Source organism: Podospora pseudocomata, chromosome 6 (assembly GCF_035222375.1).
Source record: "Podospora pseudocomata strain CBS 415.72m chromosome 6, whole genome shotgun sequence".
Taxonomy (NCBI): domain Eukaryota; kingdom Fungi; phylum Ascomycota; class Sordariomycetes; order Sordariales; family Podosporaceae; genus Podospora; species Podospora pseudocomata.
The window spans coordinates 2,426,282-2,451,527 of record NC_085890.1 but is presented as its reverse complement, the minus strand read 5'-3'; the positions used below and the strand labels follow the sequence as shown (position 1 = coordinate 2,451,527).

The 25,246-nt window shown below is 54.6% G+C and overlaps 10 protein-coding genes across 10 annotated transcripts; 5 read left to right on the top strand and 5 right to left on the bottom strand.

The window, feature by feature from the left end:
• The first annotated feature begins 71 nt into the window (after nt 1-71).
• QC762_600170 (uncharacterized protein) lies at nt 72-4,211 on the top strand. Its single transcript, XM_062891713.1, has 2 exons — nt 72-837; nt 888-4,211. The coding sequence occupies exons 1-2, from the start codon at nt 118-120 to the stop codon at nt 3,108-3,110; spliced, it is 2,943 nt and encodes a 980-aa protein (XP_062740810.1). The 5' UTR covers nt 72-117; the 3' UTR covers nt 3,111-4,211.
• QC762_600180 (uncharacterized protein) lies at nt 3,258-4,673 on the bottom strand (the record flags this gene model as incomplete). The annotated part of the gene is made up of 1 exon (XM_062891714.1): nt 3,258-4,673. One exon carries the CDS (start codon nt 4,671-4,673, stop codon nt 3,258-3,260), a length of 1,416 nt encoding a protein of 471 aa, XP_062740809.1.
• A 349-nt stretch (nt 4,674-5,022) lies between these two features.
• Nucleotides 5,023-6,380, top strand: QC762_600190 (uncharacterized protein; the record flags this gene model as incomplete). Its single annotated transcript, XM_062891715.1, has 3 exons — nt 5,023-5,319; nt 5,370-5,627; nt 5,681-6,380. Exons 1-3 carry the CDS (start codon nt 5,246-5,248, stop codon nt 6,378-6,380), a joined length of 1,032 nt encoding a protein of 343 aa, XP_062740808.1. The 5' UTR covers nt 5,023-5,245.
• Nucleotides 6,381-7,897: 1,517 nt separating this feature from the next.
• On the top strand, nt 7,898-9,409 carry QC762_600200 (uncharacterized protein; the record flags this gene model as incomplete). Its single annotated transcript, XM_062891716.1, has 1 exon — nt 7,898-9,409. One exon carries the CDS (start codon nt 7,898-7,900, stop codon nt 9,407-9,409), a length of 1,512 nt encoding a protein of 503 aa, XP_062740807.1.
• A 784-nt stretch (nt 9,410-10,193) lies between these two features.
• QC762_600210 (uncharacterized protein) lies at nt 10,194-11,564 on the top strand (the record flags this gene model as incomplete). Its single annotated transcript, XM_062891717.1, has 2 exons — nt 10,194-11,131; nt 11,195-11,564. The coding sequence occupies 2 exons, from the start codon at nt 10,194-10,196 to the stop codon at nt 11,379-11,381; spliced, it is 1,125 nt and encodes a 374-aa protein (XP_062740806.1). The 3' UTR covers nt 11,382-11,564.
• Nucleotides 11,565-13,696: 2,132 nt separating this feature from the next.
• On the top strand, nt 13,697-15,106 carry QC762_600220 (uncharacterized protein; the record flags this gene model as incomplete). Its single annotated transcript, XM_062891718.1, has 1 exon — nt 13,697-15,106. The coding sequence occupies one exon, from the start codon at nt 13,697-13,699 to the stop codon at nt 15,104-15,106; it is 1,410 nt and encodes a 469-aa protein (XP_062740805.1).
• Nucleotides 15,107-15,587: 481 nt separating this feature from the next.
• On the bottom strand, nt 15,588-16,460 carry QC762_600230 (uncharacterized protein; the record flags this gene model as incomplete). Its single annotated transcript, XM_062891719.1, has 1 exon — nt 15,588-16,460. One exon carries the CDS (start codon nt 16,458-16,460, stop codon nt 15,588-15,590), a length of 873 nt encoding a protein of 290 aa, XP_062740804.1.
• A 654-nt stretch (nt 16,461-17,114) lies between these two features.
• Nucleotides 17,115-18,401, bottom strand: RIP1 (Cytochrome b-c1 complex subunit Rieske, mitochondrial). The gene is made up of 4 exons (XM_062891720.1): nt 17,926-18,401; nt 17,724-17,812; nt 17,496-17,646; nt 17,115-17,429 (listed from the first exon to the last, which is right to left on the bottom strand). Exons 1-4 carry the CDS (start codon nt 18,188-18,190, stop codon nt 17,248-17,250), a joined length of 687 nt encoding a protein of 228 aa, XP_062740803.1. The 5' UTR covers nt 18,191-18,401; the 3' UTR covers nt 17,115-17,247.
• Nucleotides 18,402-18,541: 140 nt separating this feature from the next.
• Nucleotides 18,542-22,216, bottom strand: QC762_600250 (uncharacterized protein; the record flags this gene model as incomplete). The annotated part of the gene is made up of 3 exons (XM_062891721.1): nt 18,542-18,916; nt 18,970-22,051; nt 22,122-22,216. 3 exons carry the CDS (start codon nt 22,214-22,216, stop codon nt 18,617-18,619), a joined length of 3,477 nt encoding a protein of 1,158 aa, XP_062740802.1. The 3' UTR covers nt 18,542-18,616.
• A 281-nt stretch (nt 22,217-22,497) lies between these two features.
• On the bottom strand, nt 22,498-24,302 carry QC762_600260 (uncharacterized protein; the record flags this gene model as incomplete). The annotated part of the gene is made up of 4 exons (XM_062891722.1): nt 23,957-24,302; nt 23,380-23,859; nt 22,861-23,328; nt 22,498-22,804 (listed from the first exon to the last, which is right to left on the bottom strand). Exons 1-4 carry the CDS (start codon nt 24,103-24,105, stop codon nt 22,498-22,500), a joined length of 1,404 nt encoding a protein of 467 aa, XP_062740801.1. The 5' UTR covers nt 24,106-24,302.
• Nucleotides 24,303-25,246: the final 944 nt, after the last annotated feature.

Here is a 25,246-nt window from a genome sequence, read left to right as displayed (position 1 = left end):
GGCTGATCTGACCCACACAAGAAAGCTTTGTTCTAAAAGACCTCTCGCAATTCTCCCGAAGCAACTTCCGAATGAACCAAAGCATGGCAGCGTGGCTGTCCCAACACGGCAAGCAACATGGACTTCACCTCAGAGTCTAACCTGTTCTCTCTGGATGGCTCATCCTGGAGTCCAGTTCCCTCCTCCCCGCCGACCGAGGTTTCACCCGCACACATGGAGGCGGACGAATATGCCCTCCACCATGGCCTCACATTCCCCGGTATTGACCCCTGGTCCGACATTCTCGACGAAACCGGCACCATTGCTGCCACCATTGTCGACGTCCAACCTAGTCATTTGATCGAAAATGGAACACTGCAAGAATGCGCCTTCCGCCCCATCATCCCCGCACTGGAGCAATGGCAGGTGCCGGCTGAGTCAATGCAACTGCTTCAACAGACCTTTCAACGATGCACTACGATTGAGGTTGCCGATCTGATGGAAGAATTGTGCCTGGAGGAAACCCCTAGCCTGAAAGAGCTCAAGCTCGAACCCCCGATCATTCGAAGCGACCACAATAGCGACTGCCACAGGTTGAGACGGAGAGTCACCTCTTTCCGGAAGGACACGTTGCCAGACCACGGCCTTCCCCTGGATGATGCCGATGTGGCCGAGGGTGAAGGGCTTGAGTTTGCCGAAAATGCAAATGCCATGGAGAAGGAATTGTTGAAGAAGGCTGCAACTGAACCGCTCGAGGTTACAAAGGAGACAGTAGGATATCTTGTGCAGATTCTCAAGACGGAGTGGATCGACAAAGATCAGAGGGATCTGTTGGCTAGTAACAGCACTTATCATGGTGTAAGTTCGGCAGCTTCGTGGGTTGGCCTAGATGCTAACATTGTGTGAAGCTTCCAAGTTTTGGAGCTACAGAGCCTTTGTCACCGCCCCTGAGTCCTATGCTGGAGCCATTCGACGATCTGTTTGTTCCTGATGAAGAGACATGTCGGGTTCCGCAACCTTCTTCTCCATTTTCTGACATCAGTGAAGAGGTCCGGGTTGCGGAGAACAAGCTTCTTCGGCAAGACGAGATTTTTTGGGATGAGGCGTCGGCAGCTCAAATCTCACCCGACCGCTCTGATGATATGGACATCCCGGACATGATAAGAGGTGGGCTCTTTGAGTCATCAGTGTTGCCACCGACACATTACCCGCTCCCCGAGCACCCGTATCTCGACGTGCCAATATTTCCACCTCTTCCGCACTCGCAACCTGACGATGCCTTGTGGCTCGAAGACCTTACACATGCAGGTGTTCTGACTGAGCCAAGAAGCATGTCCCCAGAGATCTATGAGGAGGAACGCCATCTTTCAAGGTTCTTTGACGACAAGGCTGCCACGCTCGTGCGGTACGCTGAACAGGAAAGACTCGAGCCACTTGACGCCATAGCCAGGGTTTCAGTTCCTCTCATGGACTTCTCGTTGCCGACCCCGGCATGGGAGCAACAGCTCCAGAGCGCCAGGGCACAATTCGGCTTTATTCGAGGGACAACCGACGTCGACTGGCAAGGGACCAAGTGGGGTCACAACCGAGCGGCTGAGCAGCGGATCGTCTGGACGCCTATGGCGCATATGAAAACAAAGACATTGGCACCTGAGGCCATCAAGGTAGACCAGGAGCACCTTGACCACTTCCTAGGACATGGAGAAGACGAACATGTGGTGACAAGTGAAGACCTGGTGCGCAAGAAACCAGGACTGTTGATCTTGCAGATGCATCTTGACGACGATGAAGAATTACTACCTTTGTCCTCCACGGGAGACCCGACATTGACCACTTCACGTGCTAATCGAGAAGATGGGAGCTCGAGCGAACCACTGTCCAGGACAACAGTCACACACCGAGCCCGGCCAGTCGAAGATGGTGTAGTGGAGCCGCCGGTCCCAGGTCCCGTTGCGGTTTTGGCCGGCCAAAAAAGACTTCGAGCAGATCCCATAGAGATACGGCCAATACCAAGGCCATCTGCCCACCCACCAACGCGCCGCATGCTCGGCCTAGCTGAAGGTGATAACCTCCCGCCGGTCCCAACAACAGATCTATTCGGGGGGCTTGTGCAAGAATACCCCGACTTCAGAACGTTGCTCGATTCTTTTGTTGCGGTCAACTTCCGCGCTGTAACAGACCGATCCAACAGCGGCCATCCCAGCTATCGGGTTAATAAACTATTCGGGGCCACACAACCAGCGGAGTCGCTCCCTGCTCTTCCTGAGATCCCAGCAGCTGCTCCAGACATTGCGCCTCCGGAACAGCGGCCCAGAATAGTTGCATCCTTCACGGCGGTTGGCCCGATGGCGCAGTTCTTAGCGAAGCTGCTCCCCGGAATAGAGATTGTACGTCGCGACTACAAACTTCACCGACCAGCTACATGGTTCCCAGGCCTGCGTTCGCCTAACCTTGACGACGCTGACTTGACGATATCCCCTGCCACTGGGATTATGCTGCTGACCATGGTAAAGCTGCGTCAAAGGCCCATGCCAGGCCAACCGGACAAGACAGTGAACTATCACGGCGTGGTCCAGAATGCTGCTTTGCGGTACGAGCGGTTGATCGTCTTTGTGTCTGAGGGCAACAAGTTCAATGAGGCGATGACACCGCTGTCTCAGTCAGATGCAAAGGCGCTGGCCGAGTTTCAGGGATTTGTGGGCGGTTTGGACACAGAGGTGCGTGTGTTGTATGTGGGAGGAGGAACCGAGACGCTGGCGAAGTGGGTGGCGAAGACGATCTGTGACCATGCCAGCGAGCAAGCTGATGTGAAGAGCTTGGTGACTCCTCCGGAAACTCACCACGAGGCCTTTCTCTTCCGGGCAGGCATGAACGTGTTTGCCGCCCAGGTCATTCTCAAAAGGCTGCCTGTCCCGGCAGATGACTTGGCCGTAGGAGGCAAGAGAGGGCAGTCATATGGATTGCCGAAGTTTCTGATGATGTCGTTGGAGGATAGAATCGCCATGCTTGAGGAATCGCTCGGGGGGCGGAAGATATTGGAACGAGCCAGCCGGGTTCTTGATGAGCCGTGGGACCAACATGCGGTTGGCGAATATGACGATGACGATGTATTTGAAGGTTCTGACATGTAAGATGGCGGGAGGCGATCGATGTCGGATGATGTACTCGGATCTTTTGCCGGCTTTTGCTCTGAAAATCGTTTGCTCGATACCAGGTAGCTATGGGTAGTGTTGACCCCTTGCGATATTTGCTCAAATGCTTTGCTCAAATACCAAACTTCATTCTTTCTCTTCCACATCTCCCTCTAGTGGCTCAAATTCTTGCGCTGCCGCACCATTGCTGGCATCAATACTCCAGACCTTGAGGCTTGTTTCCTCGACGACAAAAGCTGGCTTTTTCCCGGATGACGAGTCATCCTCACTGTCGCTGTCGCTATCATCGCTGCTACCCTCATCACTGCTACCATCATCCGCCACCTTCCAACTCCCCGAGCAAGTAGCCAGCACACTCCCACTCGAATGCATAGCCGTCGCACCAACTGCGCTCTCCCCATCATTCACCCCCCACTCCCAAGTCGGCTTCGTTTCCCCTTCGTTCATCCCAACCCCTTCATACATGACCACCGTCCCGTTCTTCGTCCCAGCCCAAACCTCAAACCCGTTGCCGTTTTGATCGGGAAAGACGTCGACGCCTAGTCGCTGATTTGTCGTCCCATCTCTGCCGGATAACCACCCTAGCAGTTTATGCATCCCCCTCACATCATAAACCAGCAACCCTTCACTCCCTCTTTCATTCACAACCAAGTACCGCCCACACGGACTCCAGATTGTTTGGACTACTCCCTTGCCTTTAATCCCCGCTTCGTGATCAGCGGAGGGTTTAACGCTGAAGTTGGCGATGACGCTGCCGGAGCGGTAGATGTCGTACAACCCCACCCACCTTGTCCAAGTTCCCGCAGCTAGTATCCCCTCCCCAGCACCTGTCGGCTGAAGCCCCAACGCGGAAACGGTCCCTCGCATTCCTATACCATTTCCCTTGCTGATGTGACGAGTGGAGGGGATGGTAGGGATTTTCAAGAGTGGGGTAGAGCACAGGGAATCAGGGCGGGAGATGTCGAATAAGGCGAGGAGGTTGGTTGTTCCGGTTATGAAGTGAGTACCTGGGGAGGGCCAGACGAGGGAGGTGATGGGGAGGTAGGATTCTGTTTCTGGTTTTATCAAAAAGAAGGAGGCGAGCGGGGGGGAAGCAGGGGAGAAGATGGGGGTTAGGTGGATGGGGTGGTCGGTGGTGGCGGTGAGGAGGTATTGAGTTGAGGGGTGAGAGAGGGAGAAGTAGGGAGAGGGGGAGAAGGTTGAGGTTGGTTCTGGGAGGGGGAGGGTTGATGTTGGGGTGAGGGGGGGGTGAGGGGGGGTGAGGAGGGTGGAGGGGAGGACGTAGGTTTGGATGGAGGGGTGGGAGGTGAGGGTTAGGAGGGTTGTGCCGTCTGCTGTCCATTGGGCTGATTTGAAGAAGGGGGTGTCGCGGTTGCGGGGGTCGGGATATTTTGGGGGGGAGGTAGTTGGGCAGGTGGCTGAGGTCAGGAGGTTGAGGGAAGGCTTGTTCGTGGTTGGTGGTTGAATTTCGGGAGTAGGTTCTCTTGGTGGGTGGGTGGGTAGTTTGTGAGTCGGGGAATTCTTGTTGGGTTCTGTCGACATCTTGGATACTCTGTATTTTGTATTTTTTCGAGTCAATGTTGAATGAGAGAGAGTCTGAGAGGAATCGTCTTGATATTGAGCTCGATGATAGTCGCGATGAGGTGAGAGTTGAAGTCAAGCTGCAAATAGTGCAGACCGCTTTGTCAAGTATCTTCTCACATGAATTTGCCGATAAAGTACCTTGATCAATGGAAAGCGCTAATAGCGAGAACCTTGAAGGTCTAGGGCCTCGTTGCCCCACATTTCCTCCCCCACAATGGCGGCGGGCGCCCTGGAAACCAGCACCCGGCAGGCAACTGCAGGGGGAAAGCTACGCAACCGTGCATGAGCTGTCCGCCTGACGCCTTCTCCAGCTCACCAAACATCCAGTCGCGACATCAGCCTCGAGAGTCGCGGCTGCTCCTCACCAAAGTTACCAGACGATTGAGACGCAGTGTCATACGAGAGAGACTCTGTGTGGGACAGAACCAACGTCGAGTAGGAGCCCTGGTGCCAGCATCTCCCGAGAACTCCCCGCAACAAAAGCGCCTCCACCGTTATCAGCCATCACCAAACCAATCAAGGTATTCAAAATGGAGTCACTATTCAGTGCAGACCGCTGCGAGAAACTTCGCGACCTCAACGTTGTGAACCTCATCGTTTCGAGGTGGGCCTGATCTTCTCTCATGCCTTCTTCCTGTACTGACAGTCCCGCAGCGTCATCGTGGTTGGCATGCTCATCAGCTACCTACCCCAGCACTTCCGAATCATCTCGCGTGGCACCTCCGAGGGCATCTCCCCGTACTTTATCTTGCTCGGTACAACCTCGGCGACATCGGCTTTTGCCAACATCTTGCTGCTTCCCCAATCGAGACAAGACGTCGCCTGCTGCAAGGAGCTCGAGACATTGCACTGTGTTGCTGGACTGCTTGGGATTGCGCAACTAGGTGTGCAGTGGATTTGCTTCACCTTCATGTAAGTCTTTATTTGCTGGGCATGGTGGGATCCCGTTGTTAACAAACGCATAGCTTCGTCTTGTTCCTCGTCTTCTTCCGATATAATCCCGCCCACGACCCCGATAACGAAGAGCTGGGCGAAGAGGAGGACCAGCCGCGGTGGCAGACAGCTCTGCTGGTAGCCTCGTTGACCCTGCTCCACGGCCTCGCTGTCATTCTCGTTACGGGCATTCTGTCGACGCTTGCCAAGGACCACCTAGAAATTTGGGCCAACGTACTGGGCGTCATGGCTGCTCTTTTGGCGGCAGTGCAATACGTTCCACAAATCTGGACGACTTACCATCTTAAGCATGTGGGCAGTCTCAGCATTCCCATGATGTGCATCCAGACGCCCGGTGGCTTTCTCTTTGCGGCCAGCTTGTTTGCGCGCCTTGGCTTGGCTGGTTGGAGTTCGTGGGGCATTTTCGTCCTGACGGCCACCATGCAAGGGCTGCTGCTGTACCTCGCCATCTACTACGAGATACAATCCCGCAACGGCCTCGTCAATTCAACCATTGACAGCCTGCCGCCATCACATCTTCACGCTAATGGCTTTGATGATGATACTCCCGGCCGGTACACCTCTCACCCCGAACACTACGCCAACTCCCCAGACCATCTCCAGACCATCTTGGATCGTCAGGATAGCGACGCAGCAGCGGAGACCACACCGCTGCTCAAGCCCGGCGGTATTGGCGACCCTCACAGGAATTTTGACACCAACCGTGGATAGGATAACGGAAAGTCTGATATTCCGTATTGAGGGCGGTTAAGCATTGTTAGGTTCATATTTCATTTCTTGACCAGTTATGAACAGAGGACGACTCTGTCCGGTATCTAAACGACTTGCATTACATTGGGACGCGGCGTTATGAAGGCGGCTTGAGCCCATTTCTTGGAAGGTAGGGTTATCGAGTCTGAAATATATGGCGTTTGGCTTTAAAGGGAAGAGGAGCGCTCTTAGAGTGGTTCTGTGTTTTGGGGAGGATGACGGATGGTTAGGTTAGGGTTAGGGTGCATGTAGCATGTGGTCGGTTGCTTGAGCGACTCTTATCTTTCGACTTTTACCAGCAATCGCAGATTTGGGGATCATGCTACATGATGTGTAGGTACGGTACGATGGTTGATCAATATGAACACGACTATTTTTACGCCAATTCTTTTTCCCCTGCAGCAGCACTGACTGCTTGACTGACAGCGACGGCGTCGCCGACCATGAGTGATATTGAACGGATCGTGTTGTTTCGTCAATCGCCCACCCCGAGAATCTGCAAGATGCTAAGCGACCCTCCTCCTCCTCCCCAGATCTTTGCACGCCCCGTCTGATGGGTTTTCTGGGGAAGGCCTGTTGTCTGAGGATGGATTGGCATCTGAGCGCGATATGCTTGACAATGCGATCTGATGCAACCCCGCGCGCACGCACGGACATAGAACCCAAACGCCAGTGGCTTGACGGGCGAGGACACATCTGGGATAGATCGCGGGCCCTGCAGATTGGATCTGGGAGGGATGGAGGGCTGGTTTTCTCTTTTGTGCATTGCCTTCGATGGTGATGACCCGGGGGCTGACCACCCCTTTTTTGGTTAACATTTGGCTCCGAAGCAGGCGGCAAAATGGCTGTCTGTCCTGATAAATGGCTGTCTGTCCTGATCGATGGCCGCGACAAAACATCAAACTTGAAGAGGTATTTATCCTGAGGGATTGGGGCAGCGGGTAGAGAAATAAGGCTTGGGGCTCTTGGGGGGATTGTTCCGGTGGTGTGGGTGTTTGGCGAACCGGAAGGGGCACGGGTTGAGGGGGATGATCTGCTTACATGGAACAAGGCTGTTGGGACATCCTTCAAGAGTGCCGTCTCATGTGGTAGTTTACCCGCCACAAGCAGCTACAGACTGGATGGGCTGGAGCTGTAGTAGTCGTGGTGGGTGAAGCACTGTCCGGCATTGGGTTGATGTGAGGTCGATCAGGTCTGGCGTATGCGATATGCTTTGTCTGCGACGGGTTTGGGGGACTGACTGGCGATGTTCCGCGAGGTTGGTTGGTATAAAGGGTGTTGGGCAGGTTTTTTGGGGTTCGTGGTGTGCTCGATTCCCCCTTCTCTTTTTCTTCTTGGTCTTGCCAAAGTGTGTTGAGGATGGTGGACGTCTCATCATAATGTTTATTGCTTGTCTGGATGACGGATTATCCTGACACTTTTCCTCGAACACTGATCTCCCATCACACTTGTCATCACATACATTCCAACTGGGTTGGATGATTGATCACACACATATCACAATGTCACCTTCACACAGTCTACAACGTACGAAAATACTGGATCGAGCGAGGATGAACCGACGACAGAATAATCCCTGCACTCGGGCGAGCGGGAATGGGACGACGATAGGGAGCGTTCAGGACTTTACCCTGTTTTGCAACACCAACCTCGACGGGGATGTCGTGGAGAGGTTGGACGCGTTCGACTTGACGGCGTGCATGGATCTCTGCTCCTCTTTCCACCCTCGCTGCGATGGGGCGTCGTACGACGGGACAAGATGTTTCTTAAAGACCCGCCTCGCACCGGTCGACCCGAGGCAGTTCGTGCGTGGTATCGACTCCGGAATCGCCTCCTTCCCCGAAGCCTCGTCCAACTGCCCTGCATTACCCGGCACCCAGGTGGCACTGGGGACAAACTTCCAGGTCATGTGCGGGTTCATTATTGCTGGGAGTGACATGAGCCAGAACTTTGCACCGACATTCCAGGATTGCTTGGGACAGTGTGCTGCTACATCAGGGTGCGCAGCCGTGAGCTACGATCCGACCCTGAACCTTGGGTTCAAGAACTGTTATCTCAAGACCGGCGTCGCCGACCCGGGAGATTTAGCCGCGGACCGGAGGACGGATTCGGCGCGTGTGTTGGCAGCGGCTGACCCGAATCAGCCCCCGCCCGGGCCGGGGGTGTCGACTATTCCGGTGCCACCGGGAGGAGCGGCGAACGGCAATGGGGTGGTCTTCTTCACTCCTCCCGCGAACCCATCCATAACCCCATCTTCTATTGAGCTCCCACCCGCCGCCACCACAACGGCTTTACCAGGCGAGGCCACCACTGCGGTCTCTGATATCAGCTCAACCACTGAAACCCTTGCTCCGCCGCCGGCCTTCCCATTCCCTGCCCCCTCAGCCTCGCCAGATCAGTTCCCCGACACCTTCTCCGGCGGCGCCAACGACCCCTCCATAGACCCCCCCTCAAGCAACGCCTGGATCGCCGCGCCCGTCGTCGGGTCAGTAGCTGCCATAGCACTGATAGTGATATCCTTTATCATGCTCAAACGCCGAAGGCAATCATCCCCTTCTTCGTCCCCAACCGAGCCAAGAAGGGACATTTCTAGACCGTCGCCAATATCAGGGTTGTTTACCGCTTGGTTGCCTAGTCGGTGGTCTTCCAGTCCAGTGCCGAGGGTTCCGCCTTTGCCGGTGGGGATAGGAAATAGTAATGTGAGTAGGAGTTCTACTGTGGGTAGTAGCGGGAGGAGGATGGGGAATTTTAGTGAAGTAAATACCGGGGAAAGGAGGAATAGTGTGAGGAATAGTGTTTTGGGTATGGTGGGGGACAGGGATAGGAGGGGGATGGAGAGGCTGGGGGATATTGAGGAGGGGGAGATGGGGAGAGGGGAAAAGGAAGGGGAAAGGGGAGGGGTGAAGGTTTATGAGGTTAGGAATGGGAGGGCGGAGCTGAGGGAGTTGAGGAGTAGTTTGAATGGGTTGGGGCAGAATCGGTGGTCGTGAGGGGTGTAGTAATGTTTGGTGATGGTGAATGGATGGATGGACTATGGCAACAAAAGCGGGTAGGATAGAGGATTGTCTTTGGGGGGAGGTGGAGTTGGAGGTAATACCATTTTGTTATTCTGTGCTGTTTATTTTGGTGCTGCTCACTATCGTCCCCAATGTTTCGAGTTCAAAACGCTCTGCTTGAGGAGAAGAGTCATGTTTCCTGGACTTGAGAAGGGTGGGCATTTGGAAACTTGTCAGACAGAGCCTATCGACCGTTCCTCGGGCCCTCCTCAGACATCGAAGACCCATCATCAATAAGGCGTGCCTTTGAGACATGTGGTCGTCGATGATGAATTGGAGTCACTCGCCGAGCTCCGCATGCCCTGCGCTCCGCTTCCGATTGGCTGCTCACCCCGGACAATGGTCAATGTGTCACTGCCAGTCATGATCCCCTCCCCCTCTTTCATCATCGGCCATCTTTCCTAAGCATTGTTTCACCGCTTCTGGGACTGGGGAGGACTTCTTTTATTTACTTTTCAACCTTTTCCCTTTCCTTTTCCTTTTCCTGAACTCTTTTCTTTTCCTATCCGGACCTCTATTCCAGCTGCCCCGCGGTTCTTATCACCGAGAGATAAGCCCCGTTCTTGGCATCTTGCCGGGGAAGTTCAACGGCCAGCGGTCGCCACTTTACGCGCTTTCGCCGTCACCCTTCTTCGCACAACCTCTTCACGAGGATTTTCTGGCTTTTGCGCGCGCGCGCGATATCTACAAGTTGGTATTGGTTGACCATACGAAAACAATGGCAATCACCCAGCACCCCCCCTCCGCCCCCTCCGAGGACGGCGAACACTCCGACAGCCACCCTCAACAGCAACACCCCCCATCCGCCCCCCTGCATCAGCACACCCTCTCCTCCGCCTCAACAGCCACGGTCGACATCGAAGCTTGGACCGTCTCGGCGCTCGAGTCCCTGAACATCACCCCCCAAGTCGCGCGCGGGACCTCGAACTCGCTCGCTATCCCGATTGATAGCCATGATCTCCCTGCCGCGGCTCTCAAGCTGAGGTTTGACCCCGCTGCGGGTGCAGCAAGGCAAACAATCACCCCTCCTCGCCGTCCCCCGTCAAGAAGGGACTCGATGAAGAAACGGGAGGCGTTGATCAAGGGAAACCCCGGGTCGAGACAGAGGAGGAGGTGGGAGAATGATCACCTTTTGGGGGTCCCCAACGCGCAGCCGCCTCTGCCGAGTGATTACCAGATTCAACCTACGTATCCTGTCTTGCCCACGGTGCCGTACCAACTTGCGGGGTACTGGGACCGGGGGTTGAGGGAGGTTGTGGAGGGGAGGAAGCATCCTAGGCAGGAAACTAAACCGGGCCCGGGGGGGCTGGGGTATATACCCCAGAACTTTCGGGCTACGGCGAAGAGGACGCCGGCGGTGGGGAGGTGGTTGAGGGTGTTGGAGGAGCCGGTTAGGAGGTTTGTTGTTGAGAGGGGGCTGGCGGTGACGGTGGAGGAACAGGAGAGGCGGAAGGAGGAGGAGGCGATGGAGAGTGAGGAGACGGATCCGGAGGATGAGGAGATTGTGTTTGTGGGGAGGGGGGGGGATAAAGTGAGGGAGGGGAAGCCGCCCGTGGAGACTCAGATCAAGAGTGCTACGAGGCGGGTTGGTGGGGAGCAGGAGAGGGGGATGGTGCTTGATACGGCGGGGGATGATGAGGTTGGGGGTGCGTTTAAGTATGTTTCTCCTGCCCAGTGACTGTGTGTGTGATATGAGGGTACTAATGAGCGCGCATTTAGGCGGTGGTTGACGCACTCCATCTCTGATTATTATGGCTTGGATTCTAAGAGTGTTCTCGTCCAGGGGCAGGGTAGCAAGGGGAAGAAGGTCATTTTTGTGGGGGTGAAGAAGCAGCAGCAGAGGAAGGTGGCCGTGAAGGAGCAGCATTTGCCTGTTTTGCCACCGCCGCTGTGGGAGATGTTCTAAGCTGGGGGTTGGTAAGCTGGGCAAGATTGCTAATGCTCCAGAGACCTCCAGTTACACCGCGTGATGGGCAAGCGTATATATGTTTCCGAAGCATTTGGGTTCACCTCGAGTGACCTGACCTGGCGTGGATAGGTATACAGCTCGGAAGAGATCAAGTCCACAAGGCAATCAATGATGGATCGAGAGTGACTTGCTTTGGTCCTTGCCTTCGGGTCTGTTGCACAAGAAGCTTTGAGTCCAGCTTCCAAGAATGGGGCATGCCGATCGAAGGCGAGAAACAGTGATAGGTGCTTAATGGTCGAGCACTGTCAGTCTCGATAGCAAACAGCGACCCTCTGGGAGCTGGCACGCGTACTCGTATAGTACTTGTACGTTCGAGCACCGGTGATGGATGGTCACAGTGTTTGATGCGTCAACGATCATGAACCTGCACCCCTGCTGCCCAGGCGTATATGCCTTGATCATATAACCCCCTTTCTTTGATAAAGAGTGGTACTGTCACCTCAATAGGGCGCCGATCATACAAGTACCGGTTGACGTTACTGAAGCTTGACCTACCCGACATGTATTTGCTTAGGGGAAATTCTTTTGGAGACGAAGCCCCTAAAACGGTTCATGCAGGCGCTTGAAGGTTAAAAGGTTGAGTGTCATTTTGATGATTCGGGGAATGGATGTGCCGGTTGGAGGGTTTATGCCTTGGTGATAGTGACGTTGTTGTTTCTGGGCAGGGGGGGTGATGCGTGGGGGTTGTGATGGGATGGGATGGGGATGGGGAATGTTGAGCAGGAGAGGATGTTGCGTAGTAAATGGTGGGAAATAGGGATGAGATCCGTGATAGGTGAGTGATAGACAGCCACAGCGGAAGAGGCATTCGAATTGTTCGGACGACAGGCCGAATGAGATCTGATCGATTGTGATAGATGGGAGCATGCTCGAAATCAAAGGTTTCATCACGTGCTGTATCAGAGGGCGGCAAATACCATGTCGAAATCCCATCTCTTCAGCCAAGCGAAGACGGGCGAATGCCATTATCTAACGGCTCGCAAGCTCATCTCGTTTTCGTCTGATGTTGACCTTTTCCAAGAAACCCGGAGAGGGTTGTCTCTTTTTCCTGTGGCTGGATGACAGTGGTGATCATGAAAACGGCAGGAAAGATTTGCTCGCGTACACGTTGGGTCGGCGCCGTGGTTGGGGATTTCAAGGGGAATGTCGTCGCAGTCGACATGTTTCTGTGGTGTCTGAGGAAATCTCCGATGGACCGTCACTAACACTTGGCAACAGAAATTGAGTGGAACGGTGTTAGCGGGGATGATGCCGCCAACTCGCGAGCCACCGTTCATCGTTTCGAGCGGGGCGCTACGTACCTTCAGCGTCCCCTGCATGCGGCTCTCTCCATGCATCCACCAAGGTGAGACAGGCGACGTCCCATGTTCCGTCTGATCTGATCATGGACTTCAGAGAGGAATCCAATGTGACATCACAAGGAAATTGCTACGGTGAGCCCACTGGAGCCTCTCTCGGTTGCCAACACCAAGAACGGCCATTCTTCGCCCTGCCATGCGACCTTGTCATCTTGTACAAGTCCACCGCAATCCTTACCTCCGAACAGTTGTAATCATGACAGGAAGAAGAATCTCAAGCTGCCCAGGCATCACCAAGGGGTCAAAGCAGGCAGTCGTCAGTCCAAACGGGAAATCCGAACTCTCACCTACGCACTTACAACAAGCATGGGTCTGCCGCACCTCCTGAGCGGGAAGCTGGGTTATGGTCAAACCCCACAACCACAAGCGCCCACGCGGCTCGCGGTGTTCGTCTTGTTCCGGAACACATCGCAACCGGTGTCGCCCTTCTAGGCCAGCGGCTCACAGCACCCTGTAGCTGGTGTATCGACAAGGGCCACCTTGCTAGTCATGGTCTCTAGCTTCGTCCTGACAATCGGTACAGGCCTTGCTCACCGTTGGCAAGGAGGAGAAAGAGAATCCCAGGATCCATGCTCCCCCCGTCTGGCGGCACATCCTCCCGATCTTCCTGCCCCTGGCATAGCCAAATGGCATATGCCCATACTCCGTATATAAGATACCACCACCCTTCACAATGTCACCGTTTCCTTTCCACCTCTCTCCTCACGCTCACCCCGACTTCGTCCTCTCTTTTTTGTTAGCTTTAGTTCTGTGAACTTGGCTCCAAGACACTCTTTTGGTACACGATCATTTTTACCTCCTTAGGCCGGGCCTCCCTTCTCTTTCAACTGTACATATCAGTCCCTTTTTGTGTGTAAACATCACCACCACCACCACAACCAACCAACCATCACCATGAAGTACGGAACTGCTCTTGTGGCCATCGCCGTTGGCCTCGCCTCGGCCCGCGATGTGCCCACTTACTCCCTCCGAGCCACCAAGCGCGAGGTTCCCCAGGAACACTCGCACGAGGCCGTCCTGCGCGCCTGCAACGTCGCCCTCAAGCTCAACAACCCAAACAACATCCTCGACTGCGTGTTCCCCCTCCTCGGCAACGCCGCCGCCGCCAACGGCGCCGGTGACATCTCGGCCGACCGCCTCGACTGCCTCCAGCAGATCGTCGCCGACCAGGCTCTCACCAACGCCAAGGCCGCCAACGACCTCGACTTGGCCATCAACGCCATCCTCTTCCGTGCCCTCGAGCGTAACACCTTGACCGTCGGCGAGGCTTCCCCCCTCTGCAACGAGACTCCTGTCAATGCCGAGCTCGTCAACATCAACCAGCACCAGGACCCTGCTTCTGCCGAGGCGGCCAACAACGCCGAGGTCGAGCTCGAGGTCGCCAAAGCTTTGTTCTCCATCGGGGCTGACCCGCTTCTTGCTCTGCAGAGCGGCACCTTTGCCCCTGGTGAGATTGGCGACCCTACTGCTGCTGGTAACACCTGCAACGACGAGAACGATGCGATCGGGTGCATCATTTCCCAGAACCTTTTGGTGCCTGCTGTTTCGGAGGCCGACATCCTCGCCGCTGTTGGCGATCAGGAGGTCTGCGAGCCTGTTGTTGATGACGAGCCTGCTGTCGAGGAGCCCCCGGCTGTCGAGGAGCCCCCCGTTGACGAGGAGGAGGTCTGCGAGCCGGTCGTTGAAGATGAGGAGCCACCCGTCGTTGAGGAACCCCCCGTTGAGGAGGTCCCCACCGGCACTGTGAACGTCCAGACCTTCACCGGCGCCCTCGGCGGCCCTGCCCCCGCCGTCATCTCCGACCCTGCTTCCAACCGCCCCTTCTCCGTCAACGGAAACACCTTCCTCCAAGCCGGCGCCGCCATCCAGCGCTCGTGCGCCATTCAGAAGAACGCCTGCGCCAACGCTGCTAACTCTGGTCAGATCCAGGGTGGTGCTGGACAGTGCGACCAACAGGAGGCCGCTTGCTTGGCTGCTGCTCGTCGTCGCAAGGCTCGCCGTTCCGTCGTCGGTCGCCGCCAGAATGTCCTGGACTTTGGGAGCTGCGGCAGCCCCGCTATTCAGTTCGCTGCTGGGCTTGACGGGCGTCAGGAGGAGAGCTTCCAGCCTGTGAACGCGGCTGATTTCTCGCATGGGTCTGCGCTCAACATTGATATTATTTCGTTCTTTGTCTGCCAGAGGCTGGATAGTGCGTGCAAGGCTAGCCCCGAGACGATCGAGGCTTGTGAGGAGGGCGCGGCGGCTGCTAGTCAGGCTGAGGGTGCTCAGGCTGCTAGCGTGTTTAATGCTGCTTTGGGGTTGTGAAGAGATGTAGGATAGTTTGTGAAGGGGGCGGAGTTCGAGGAGGATGTATACTTTTGATATATGAAGGGTAAATCATGGAAACAGTTTTAACCCGGTATTCTTTACGCTGCGAGGCGTGGCTTTTTATTATTATTGTTTTGAGAGGGAGCAGGAGGGAAATGGAAACGGATATGAATAGTTGCTATTTTGTTGTCTGTGTGTTTTTTGGTGAAGTGTGAATCTTGCAAGTGTGACTTTATGTGTGAAATGTCTTGGAGCTGGGGTTTATATCTCATGTGGATTAGTACCGCACTTGGGGTGTCAAAGGGGTTAGAAGAGTGTGTGTAAACAGACACACAAAGACATCTCTTGGTTCTAGATCAAAACACCAACCTCCCTTCCCTCCCTCCCTCACTCCTCCTCCTCATCATCCATCTCACTATCCTCCTCCTCCTCCTCATCATCATCCTCATCATCCTCATCATCCTCATCATCCTCATCATCATGCTTCATCATCCTCATCATCATCCTCATCATCATCCCCACTAATATTCCACAAATTACGGCCACTTCTCCTGCTCCCCGGCGGCGGCTCCCCCCTCCAAGTGTACCCCTCCCTCCTCATCAACCTCTTCAACCGCCCCTCCACCCAAGCCTCCTCCTCCCCCCTCGGCGGCTCCCGCCGTATATCCCCCACCTCCATCCTCGGCAACCACCCCGGAAAAGCAAGATCAATCTCCTCCTCAAAAAACCACCCATCCGCCCTCACCTTGTCCACCAACTTGCTCAACTCGACCCTCTCCCCCCTCCCCTCGACCAAGTCCCTCTCCACCTCGATATTCTCCCCCAGCAAACTCGCCCCGATCAACCTGTCAACGTTGCACATGGCCCCCAACTCAAACTCGGCCTCCCTCCCCTCGAGGATATACTCCTGCGCCGTCTTTGGGATTTTCTCAATCTCCCACTTCCAGCTGGGGTTGTCCGGTTCGGGCATGTGGTACCGCCAGGGGAGATCAACACATCTATTGCGTTCCATCCCCGAGAAGTTGAGCCGGAGGCGGCAGCGCGGGCAGGTGATGGCGCCCTTGCCGCGGAACGTGGCTGGGTAGGGGTCCCAGCATTCGGTGTGGAACATGTGGCCGCACGGCAGGACAAGACCAGCGCGGACGCAGTCCGTCGGGCTGAGGGGGAAGGTTGTCAATGCCGAGCCGGGGGTCGCGGGGGTGATGATCTCGCCTGTTTCGGAGCGGCAGATGTCGCAGCGGACAAACGGGACGGGGCGGCGGGCTTTTTGCTCGGGGGAGAAGGAGAGGTAGGTGCGGAGTTGGTGGACGTGGTTGAGGAGGGCGCGGCGGGGGGAGGAGGAGGAGGCCATGTTGATGGATGTACCTATAAAAAGGGGTATTTGCTGGCGTATCCCACTGGGAGGGCTACCCACAATAAGCAAAGAGCAGAAAACGTATTTGTTGACGAGAACCCCTAGAGGTTCACTTTGAGCAGAGAGTTTCACTTGCGTCCCAGTCCTATAAACTCCCGTATTAAAAGGGGGGTTAACCATCATCACCGGAAAAGGCTGGAGAGGATACTTTGACAACACCACTCTCGTAATAGTCAACAGCCAACTAACTCCGAACCGCTTCTTTCATCAAGAGGCACGTTTCCGGAACTTTGCCATCAAAACTTATGTTGTCGACTTGATTAGGCTGGAACAAAGCGGCGTGGGTGCTTTGTCTCAACATACAAGACAATTTTCAGTCCTCACCAGCCATGAACAGCAAAGTTAAGCCATATGTTGAGCCAAAGAAACACTCACTAGCATTGGCAAGGACAACAGGTAACAACAACATTCCCTGCGTGCTTGAGTCTCCAGTATATCCATTTCTACCCTCTCTCATCTGTCTGTTTGACACGTCTATCAATATTGCTCAAACCACCGCCTCCCCTTCTCATGGTACTAATACAACAATTTCAACGTTAGCTCCTCCCAGCTACCCCAACCCCCTAACCCCTCTAGAAAACCTGCGCATTGGTGGTGGACAAGAATATACAAGTTTTTGCATTTTAGGTTCTCTCTTTCTCTCTCTCTCTCTCTCTCTCTCTTTCTATCGATTCGCTCGCTTTTTATTTTCTCCGCAACAAAACCGCAGCAAAGTAGCAAGCGTTTAACCAATAACCAGCTTGTCGTCCTCGGGGAACTCGTACGCGGGAATCTCGAGGTTCAGAGGGGCAGGGCCCTTTCTGATGCGGCCCGAAATGTCGTAGTGGGAGCCGTGGCAGGGGCAGAACCAGCCGCCGTACTCACCGGCCTCGCCGATGGGGACGCAACCCAAGTGTGTGCAGACACCTAGTTGTGTTGCTGTCAGTATCATCCATCACTCTCCCCCCCCCTATTTTTTGTGTCTTGACATACCCAACATGACAAGCCACTCAGGCTTCTGAACACGATCGCTGTCGGCCTCGGGGTCTCTTAGCGACGCAACGTTGATGTTGTTGGCCTCCTCAATCTCGGCGGCTGTGCGGTGGCGGATGAAGACGGGCTTGCCTCTCCACTTGACGATGACCTGTTATTTTTTGTTGTCTCCGTCAGCCAACCTTCCTATCCCTTCCCAACTATTCCCCAGAGAGAAAGAATCCTTACGTTCTTGCCCTCGGGAATGGCATTCAAATCAACCTCAACCTTGGCCAAAGCCAAGACGTCAGCAGAGGCGGACATGTTGACGAGGAACTCTGTATAGCAACCACACTGTCAGCCTCCCCCTTCTTAACCAACCCCATATCCTTCCAATTGATCCCTCCATCCCTTCCCCACCCCCCTCCTTCCTAACCCCAAAATCACCTACCCTGAATGGTACTCTTCGCCCCCCCCGCAGTGATCGCACCCAACGTGCCCACCATGAAATAGCTAATCAGCGCATTCGAGCTCGGCTTCTTGTCCGACAGGTACTTTGAGAAATCCGGCACCTTGGTGCTGTTGCTCTCGCCCTTGAAAGGGCTAGAGTAGGAAGAGTCGCCGCGGACGGCCGGGGTCGTCGAGATGGTGCGGGCGGCAACACGCAGGACGGAGGGCCGGGCGAGGGCGCGCGTCACGGTCGAGAGGGGCGCCATTGTTGCTTCTGCTTCTTTAAAAAAAAGAGCGGTGGTGGTAGGTAGAGGGGAGAGAGGAGATAGAGACACACAAAGTCGACGTCGGCGTCCGTGGACTGAGGTTTTTTGGTTAGTCTCACTTTCGCTTTCTCTGGGCCGAGCTGTTCCCACATTTCCCGACCAGTTGTGAACTTGGCCTGTGCACCAAATGTCAAACGTCTGGCAAAGGTGGCGTGCCTGAGGCAGCTAATTTGCAATTGCCTGGCTGGTGATTGGACAGAGCCCGAGGACTCCGATTCTTCCCGTGGCATGCCAAGCCCGCTTTACACTATCCACAGGACACTCATGCTTGCTGACATCACTCATTCTCATGAAGAGTCTCACTGAAGAAGAGGTTATTATCAACATCGACAGCAGATCAATTCATGTACATTTTACGGATATCTCTCAGTGCATCCGCCTCAACTCCTCCACAACATTCCTCATGTGCTCTAAACTGGGCCCCAAACCCTCACAAATCTCCCTCTGCGTTGCCTCGTCCTGGTCTAGAAACTGCTCTAATAGCTCCCCGTCTAGGAATCTAACCGGCTCGCTCCCCTCCCTTTCTGCATTTCTAAACGCCCTGTAGCAGTTGAACTCGATCTCCCCCGCTGTGTGTACAACCCTTGCCAGCTTTTCCTGGAATCGTAATAGCAAGTCCTGAGCCTCGGGCGCAACGGTGCCGAACATGTATATCCCGCCATTGACCTGTGTCTTGTTAGCATAACCGTCTCAATATTGGACACCACCGAGCGACTTACCGTCCCCAAAAACGCCCTCGGCACCACCATCGCCCCCCTACTCGTCTCAACCCTCACCGCCCTGATCCTGTTCACCATCTCCCCCAAATTCATCTCTGCCGTCACGCTCATAATCTTCCTATCCTCCATCACCACCGCATCCGCATTCCTCCTCAACATCATCAGGTTCCCCTGATCATCCGCCTCCAGCCAGTCATCCCCATCAACATGACACAGCGCCGTGCCCGCAGCCGACTGCCAATGCCTGGCCACCTCCACCAGCCTATCCTTGTCACCAGGCATGTACTCAACCAGCGTCATACTCTTCATCACGTCCGCCACCCCGATGATATTCCCCTGCGCCGCAATCTGAATCGGATGCGTCGACGGCTTGTACGAAGCCAGCCTCGTCAACGTCGCCGTCGTCGTAGAAGTCTCGTCGTATCTCGCAATCGCCACCGTCTTGGCCAGCCCAGCCACAATCTTATTCCCGTCCAAGACTTCCAGACACCTGCACACACCCTTGGTAAGGTGGCTCAGGATTAAGTAGGGGTCCTTGTTATCATCAATACCAAACACCAAAATCCTCCCTCGGTGTTCACCAGTCATGGCATAATCCGGGTCAGGCAAGAAGCTCGTCCCGACAATAAACCGTTCGGCAGGATTCCCATACGAGTCTGGAAGCTCAGCCCTGACAACCGCCTCAACCAGCTCCACGTAACTTGTCCTCTCAAGTTGAAAAGTCTTACCGACAGGCTGGAAAATAACCTCATCCACCAGCCTAAACGAGCTCTGGACAACCTCATCCCCGTCCACCAACGACCGCTTAATACAACCCAGACCAAAAACCTTTTCCTTTGGCGAGTAGGCGATCCTACGAACCATCTCGCCCATGGGTAACTCGCGAACGTGTGTTCGTCTCGTGCGGTCGATCTTGGAGATCTTGATCTGTGTGTCCGTCGCCACAATGATCGAATCGGGGAATGCTTCTGTATCAAAAGGACAAATGAACATGGCCTCCTCTGCGGTGACAGCCGAGTATACTATCCTGTTCTCTTCACCGTAGATCAAGCTTGGGTGCTCCGTCGTGGCCAGGATGCTGTAGATGCTGTCGTTGTCTTGCGGGAGGAGGTGAAGCCTGGCTTGCCGTGTACCCAGGATAACCTGTTTCTTCCCCGAAAGCTCAAAATCGGCCGAGATGTTGAACGTGACAACATGGCCATCCTCCATGGCGACGAAGAGCGTTGGCCCCGACACCTTAGGCGAAGCCACCTGAACAAGCACCACCTCCCGAGGTATCGACGCGTCGTCCTGGCTCTGCCGTAGTGACTCCCCATGCATTGGCTCAAGTGTGTTCAAGTCAATAATCGACACCGTCCCTGACGTCCAAAACCCAACCACACCGATCCCTTGTAACTGTGGCGCAACATGTATGCAAGCAACCTGATCCTGCTGGCTAATATCCTTCTCCTTCACCAACCGCAGCTCGTTCCCAGCAGTACTGATCGACACCAGCCCCGTCCCTTCCACCGATAGCAACAGCCACTCCCCGTCCGCAGAAGCATTGATAATGGTGTTCTCATCCCGGGGCACCCACGTCGCCACCGTAACCCCACTCTCAGCATCGACCAACACAACCCCCCTCGTCGTAACCTGCAAAACCATCCCACCCCCAAGATTCCTCGCCAACAACGTCTGGCAATCCAACCGAAAACCCATGAAGTCCCCCACCTCTTCCACCCCACCCTCAGAGTCAAACCTGAAAACCCTCGTCTCGGTCAAAAAGCTCACAGCAAGCGTATCCATCTTCCCCTCCCCAACCGCCCCCCTCAGCGAGAACACCCCCCTCACATGCTGCCCAAGATCCTCCAACAACAACCCCACATCCTCCAGCCCAACGCCGCTCCTCACACTCCTCAACGACCCATCCTTGTAAACCCCGCTCCCGCAAACAATCCTCGCCTGCCCCGAAGAGTACTCATTCCCCAACTGGCTATCCTCCCCCCCTCTATTCCCCATGTCCATCACCGCAAAGTCCATAATCGGCCCAATATTCGATATCGTCTGGATCAGCGTCAGGAAAGGTTTGTCCGCCGGCTTATCCGCGCTCAAGTCAAGCTGAAACAGCCGCGAATCCCCATGGTGACTCGCCACAAACAACATCTCATTCCCCAGATAAACCAGCTCGCTCGCCCTGCTCGTGACCCCAATCTTGGTCAAGACCATCCCCTTCACCTCCGCCCCGTCTGTGTTGATCGTCAACAAGTGCAACGAGCCGTAGTCATCCGCAAGGAAATACGTCTGAACATTGTACTCGGCCCACTTGACAAAAATGCTCGCCTTGTCAAGCTTCGATTCCACCGTCGCCTTTGTCACGTCGTCAATATAGAGCAGTCTCGTCTCCCCCACCACAACAACCCCCCCAAGATGCGGCTTAGCCGATCCCGTATTGCGAAAGTTGTGCCTCTTCACTTCCTCCTCCACCTTCCTCACGGGAATCAACATATTCGCCCCCGCATCCGCAATCGTGATATCAATGATCCTGTGTTTCTGCGCGTTGAACTCGCTGGCCACCGTGTTCCTGTCGTCAGACGTAAGCCGGTACGTCGCCAGCTTCGAATCCTGCGCATTAGCGCTAGTCTGGTAAAGAAAAGCAACCGTCGGGTGTCCCGTCTCGTTATGCAAAAATGTCGAGGCCTTGATAAACAGTTCCGCCAGCCTGATCTGTCCCATCCAGTCCAGCTGCGCCGCGTTTGTCTTGCGGGTGCCGAGGCGGGCGATCGTCATGACGCCTTCCCATAGGTGCATGGCGATGAACCGTCCTGACGGGTCGACAATCGCTCTGTCGAGGGACTGCGAGTTGCGCATAAAGTGCTCTCCGGGGTCGCGGGTCGCATTCGTGGTTTCCATTTGAGACGTTTCCCGGTTCCAGTAGAGGGTGAAGTACTCGAAGCGGTCGGTTCCGACAAATAAGAGGTCTGTTTCGGCGTCTTTTGGTCGGAGTTTTTGGAGCATGGCGATGGTGCCGTTGACGTTGGTGGTGTGGGCTTGGGAGAGGAGGCCGTCGGGGGAGGGGCGCCATACTTCTACTCGGTTTGTTCGTCTGCATTCCGATGTCTGTTAGTAAACTCGGTTTGGTAGTATACAGAACGAAAGAAGGGGGTGATCCTGACGAGAGAACCAAGCTCTGCTCCTCTTCTGAATAGACATTGGCGAGCAGGGCATGGTCGACGCTGCTTGGCCGGTGGATTGGGGCGATGTAGGCCATTGACGGAAACAATCTCGGATCTGGGTATCAATATCGCTCGCAAACAACAAGAGAAGAAGACAGAAAGAAGCGGCAGTATAGGGAGGGCTGTTGCAGAGCTTTGCGGCTCTGCTTGAAGTGGAGGACGAACGAACGATCAGTTGGATTGGTGATGCAATCAATTGTCGGAGATAAGATTAAGCTCAACCACTTTTGTTCCCGCTTATCTCCCTTAATTGCATTTGACCCCGCGGCGGCGCGTCGCAAACACGCGACCCAACCCAGCCAACCCTCCGCTGTATTTACAGTTGACTTCGCTTCAGCGCATCAAATACCCTCTTCAACCTCTCCAACCCAATCTCCAACGCCGGCCTCGACGCACTAAACGTCATCCTAAACCACCCCAGCTCCTCACTCGCAAACACACTGCCCATAGCCAACAAGATCTTATTCTCACCCAAAACCTTCCAAATATGCTGTTCCCTCTCCAGATACCTCTCCAAATCCCCCGGGCTCAATTTCCCAACCCTCAACTCAGGCGGTTGTCCACCCTCCTTCTTCCCAACCAAGTGCCGTCTGAGATCTATCCAAAGAAACATACCCGCGTTTCTTTCCCCATCCCATTGTCAGCATTTTTCCTCACTAGCTCATCCGTGGTGACTTACGAATTCCCATAGTATCCCACCCCTTGCTCCCTCAAAAAATCAGTCACAACCTTGTATGACTCCCCCAGCAGCTCCCGGTTCTTCCCCAGGAACTCGTCAGTGTAATCGGTGTCCTCCAGCATGGCGGCCCAAATGTCCTGCACCAAGTACGGCGGCCAGCCAAGCATGGCATTGCTCGCCATCGCGCCCATCAGTCCCCTGTTCCGGGTGTGCAGCATCCCCAATCTGAGACCGTTGGCGCAAAAGTCTTTGCTTGCGCCGTATGCAACGTGGAGTTTTTGGGTGTCAATAGGGAGATCCAGCGCGAGGGCAGATGTAAACGGCACTACGTCTGTGGCGTCTGGGTTGTTGTAGATAGACTGAGCGTAAATCTCATCGCTGATGAGGTGGAGGTTATGAGCTTGACAAAAACCAGCGATGGCCCTGATCGTCTCTGGAGGATAACATCTCCCGAGCGGGTTGTGCGGGCTGTGTCAACAGTCAGTACCTACACCCCAACCCAAAGCCAGAGGTGCTCACTTGACCAGCATAAGCCCCTTCGCCTTGACGCCCTTGCTCTCAGCATTGCTGAGGGCCGTCTCCAGAGCCTGGACGTTCATCTCCGCGTCAAAAACATCGTCAAACCCTTTGTATCCCTCGATATCTTGAAATGTGGCCGGGATTATCACCCCTCTTGCTCTACCGGGGATGTCGGTCGCGAAGGCAGTGTAGTACGGCTGGGGGATGATGATTCCCTCCCCCTCGTTGCACAGCGCCCATGTCAGAGCATCTATCACGGGCGTCACGCCGGCCATGACGATGATGTCATCACTCTTTGCCGGCTCAAGGGGTGAGAACTTTCTGTTCAGAAAGCTGGCTAGGGCACGCTGGAGACGGGGGGAGCCTCGTGGGCCGTTGCCGTAGGTGAGTTGGCTGATTGGGTCGACTTGAGTGTTTTGCTTGATGAATTTGACGATTTGGTTGTGCATAAGGGAGTTTTCTGCCACGCCTAGGTTGATTCTTGTGTGTGTGTGGGTATGGTGTCAGTGGTGTGAGTCTTGAGGCTGGGTGTGTATGTGTGTGTATGTGTGTGTGTGTGTGTGTTTATGTGACTTACACCCCATCGGGAGTCGCGGGTGACCACGGTGTTGCTAGACATTGTTCGAAAAAGCTCCATCCGCGCATGTACAGCTGGTTGTAGGCGCCTCTGGTGGAGATGCCGAACTCGGTGGCCGTGGCGGCGATGTCTTGGGAGGAGGTTTGCATTTTTGTTTTGTTTTTCTTTTTTGTTCGTTTTTGTTGACGATTGGGGGGATGTGTATAAGGGATTTACTCAAGTTCGGATCAATGGAGTCAAAGGTGCTGACTTTATGTCTGGTGGTGATGGACTAAAACCATGTCACGATGTTGACTCACTCGTCAGGGGGTTGGCTGAGGAGTATTTAACATGCGTCTCTTTATTTTAATCTACTACTACGTTTAACTTCATTCGCCATTCAATGTAACCCCTTCTCATAAATAGAGAGCCAGTTTCGGGTTCTTGGTTCTTTGCATCGGGTGATCCTTCCTTCGTAGTGGAGACAATTGCCCCTCTTTCGGTGCGGATGCTTCGGCTTGGTGGCTGCTCGGGCCGACACTTGGGATATTAGCGTTGCCGATTGCTTTTGTTGCTGTGATCCTCTCGTGTGCTTGTTCACAAAAATGGCTTTTTTTTTTTTTTTTTTTGGCACAAATGGAAATTCTTCGAGCAAGATGAATATTCAGTAGATGATTTCCACGGAGACAAGCCTATTCTAGACCGTGTTGTACAAGCCAAGATATCAGCTCAGCCCCTGAATATGGCGTGCAGTCGAGGAAAACAGGGGCATGTAAACAAAACCCCTGAGATGCTCATCGGCTATTGAAGCACAGACTTGCGCTGCTCACAGCAACAGCCCACTGCTTTGCCAATCTTTCATATATACTTGCTTTTAACGATTATTCTCCAATTACTTCAATCTCACCATCTTCTCAACCTAGTACCCTTTTCATAGCCTACCTTAAGTACTCAAGTTTGGAATGATAGCCGGCGAATCAGCATGCGCTGGGGTGGTCAAGCAAACCTTGTCTTTACCCGTCGTGTTTACTATTCACCCTCCTGTAATAAAGCCACGACCGGGCACCACCGCTCTTCATGATTAGCGGCGAAGAAGCAAAGGCCATGATAGAGGTCAGTAGAGACTTGAACCTTCACATGACGCTGCTTTCTCCGCCTCTAGGCTATGTCGATGCCTTCCTGTGGTGTATTCTACCTACCTATTTAGCCATTCTCGAGATACCTTGGGGGCTTTCCTTCCTCAACCAACACGTCAGGTGCTTGCAACCCTGGCTCCAAGAAGTCGACTTCCATCGCTTCTACAAACCCCCG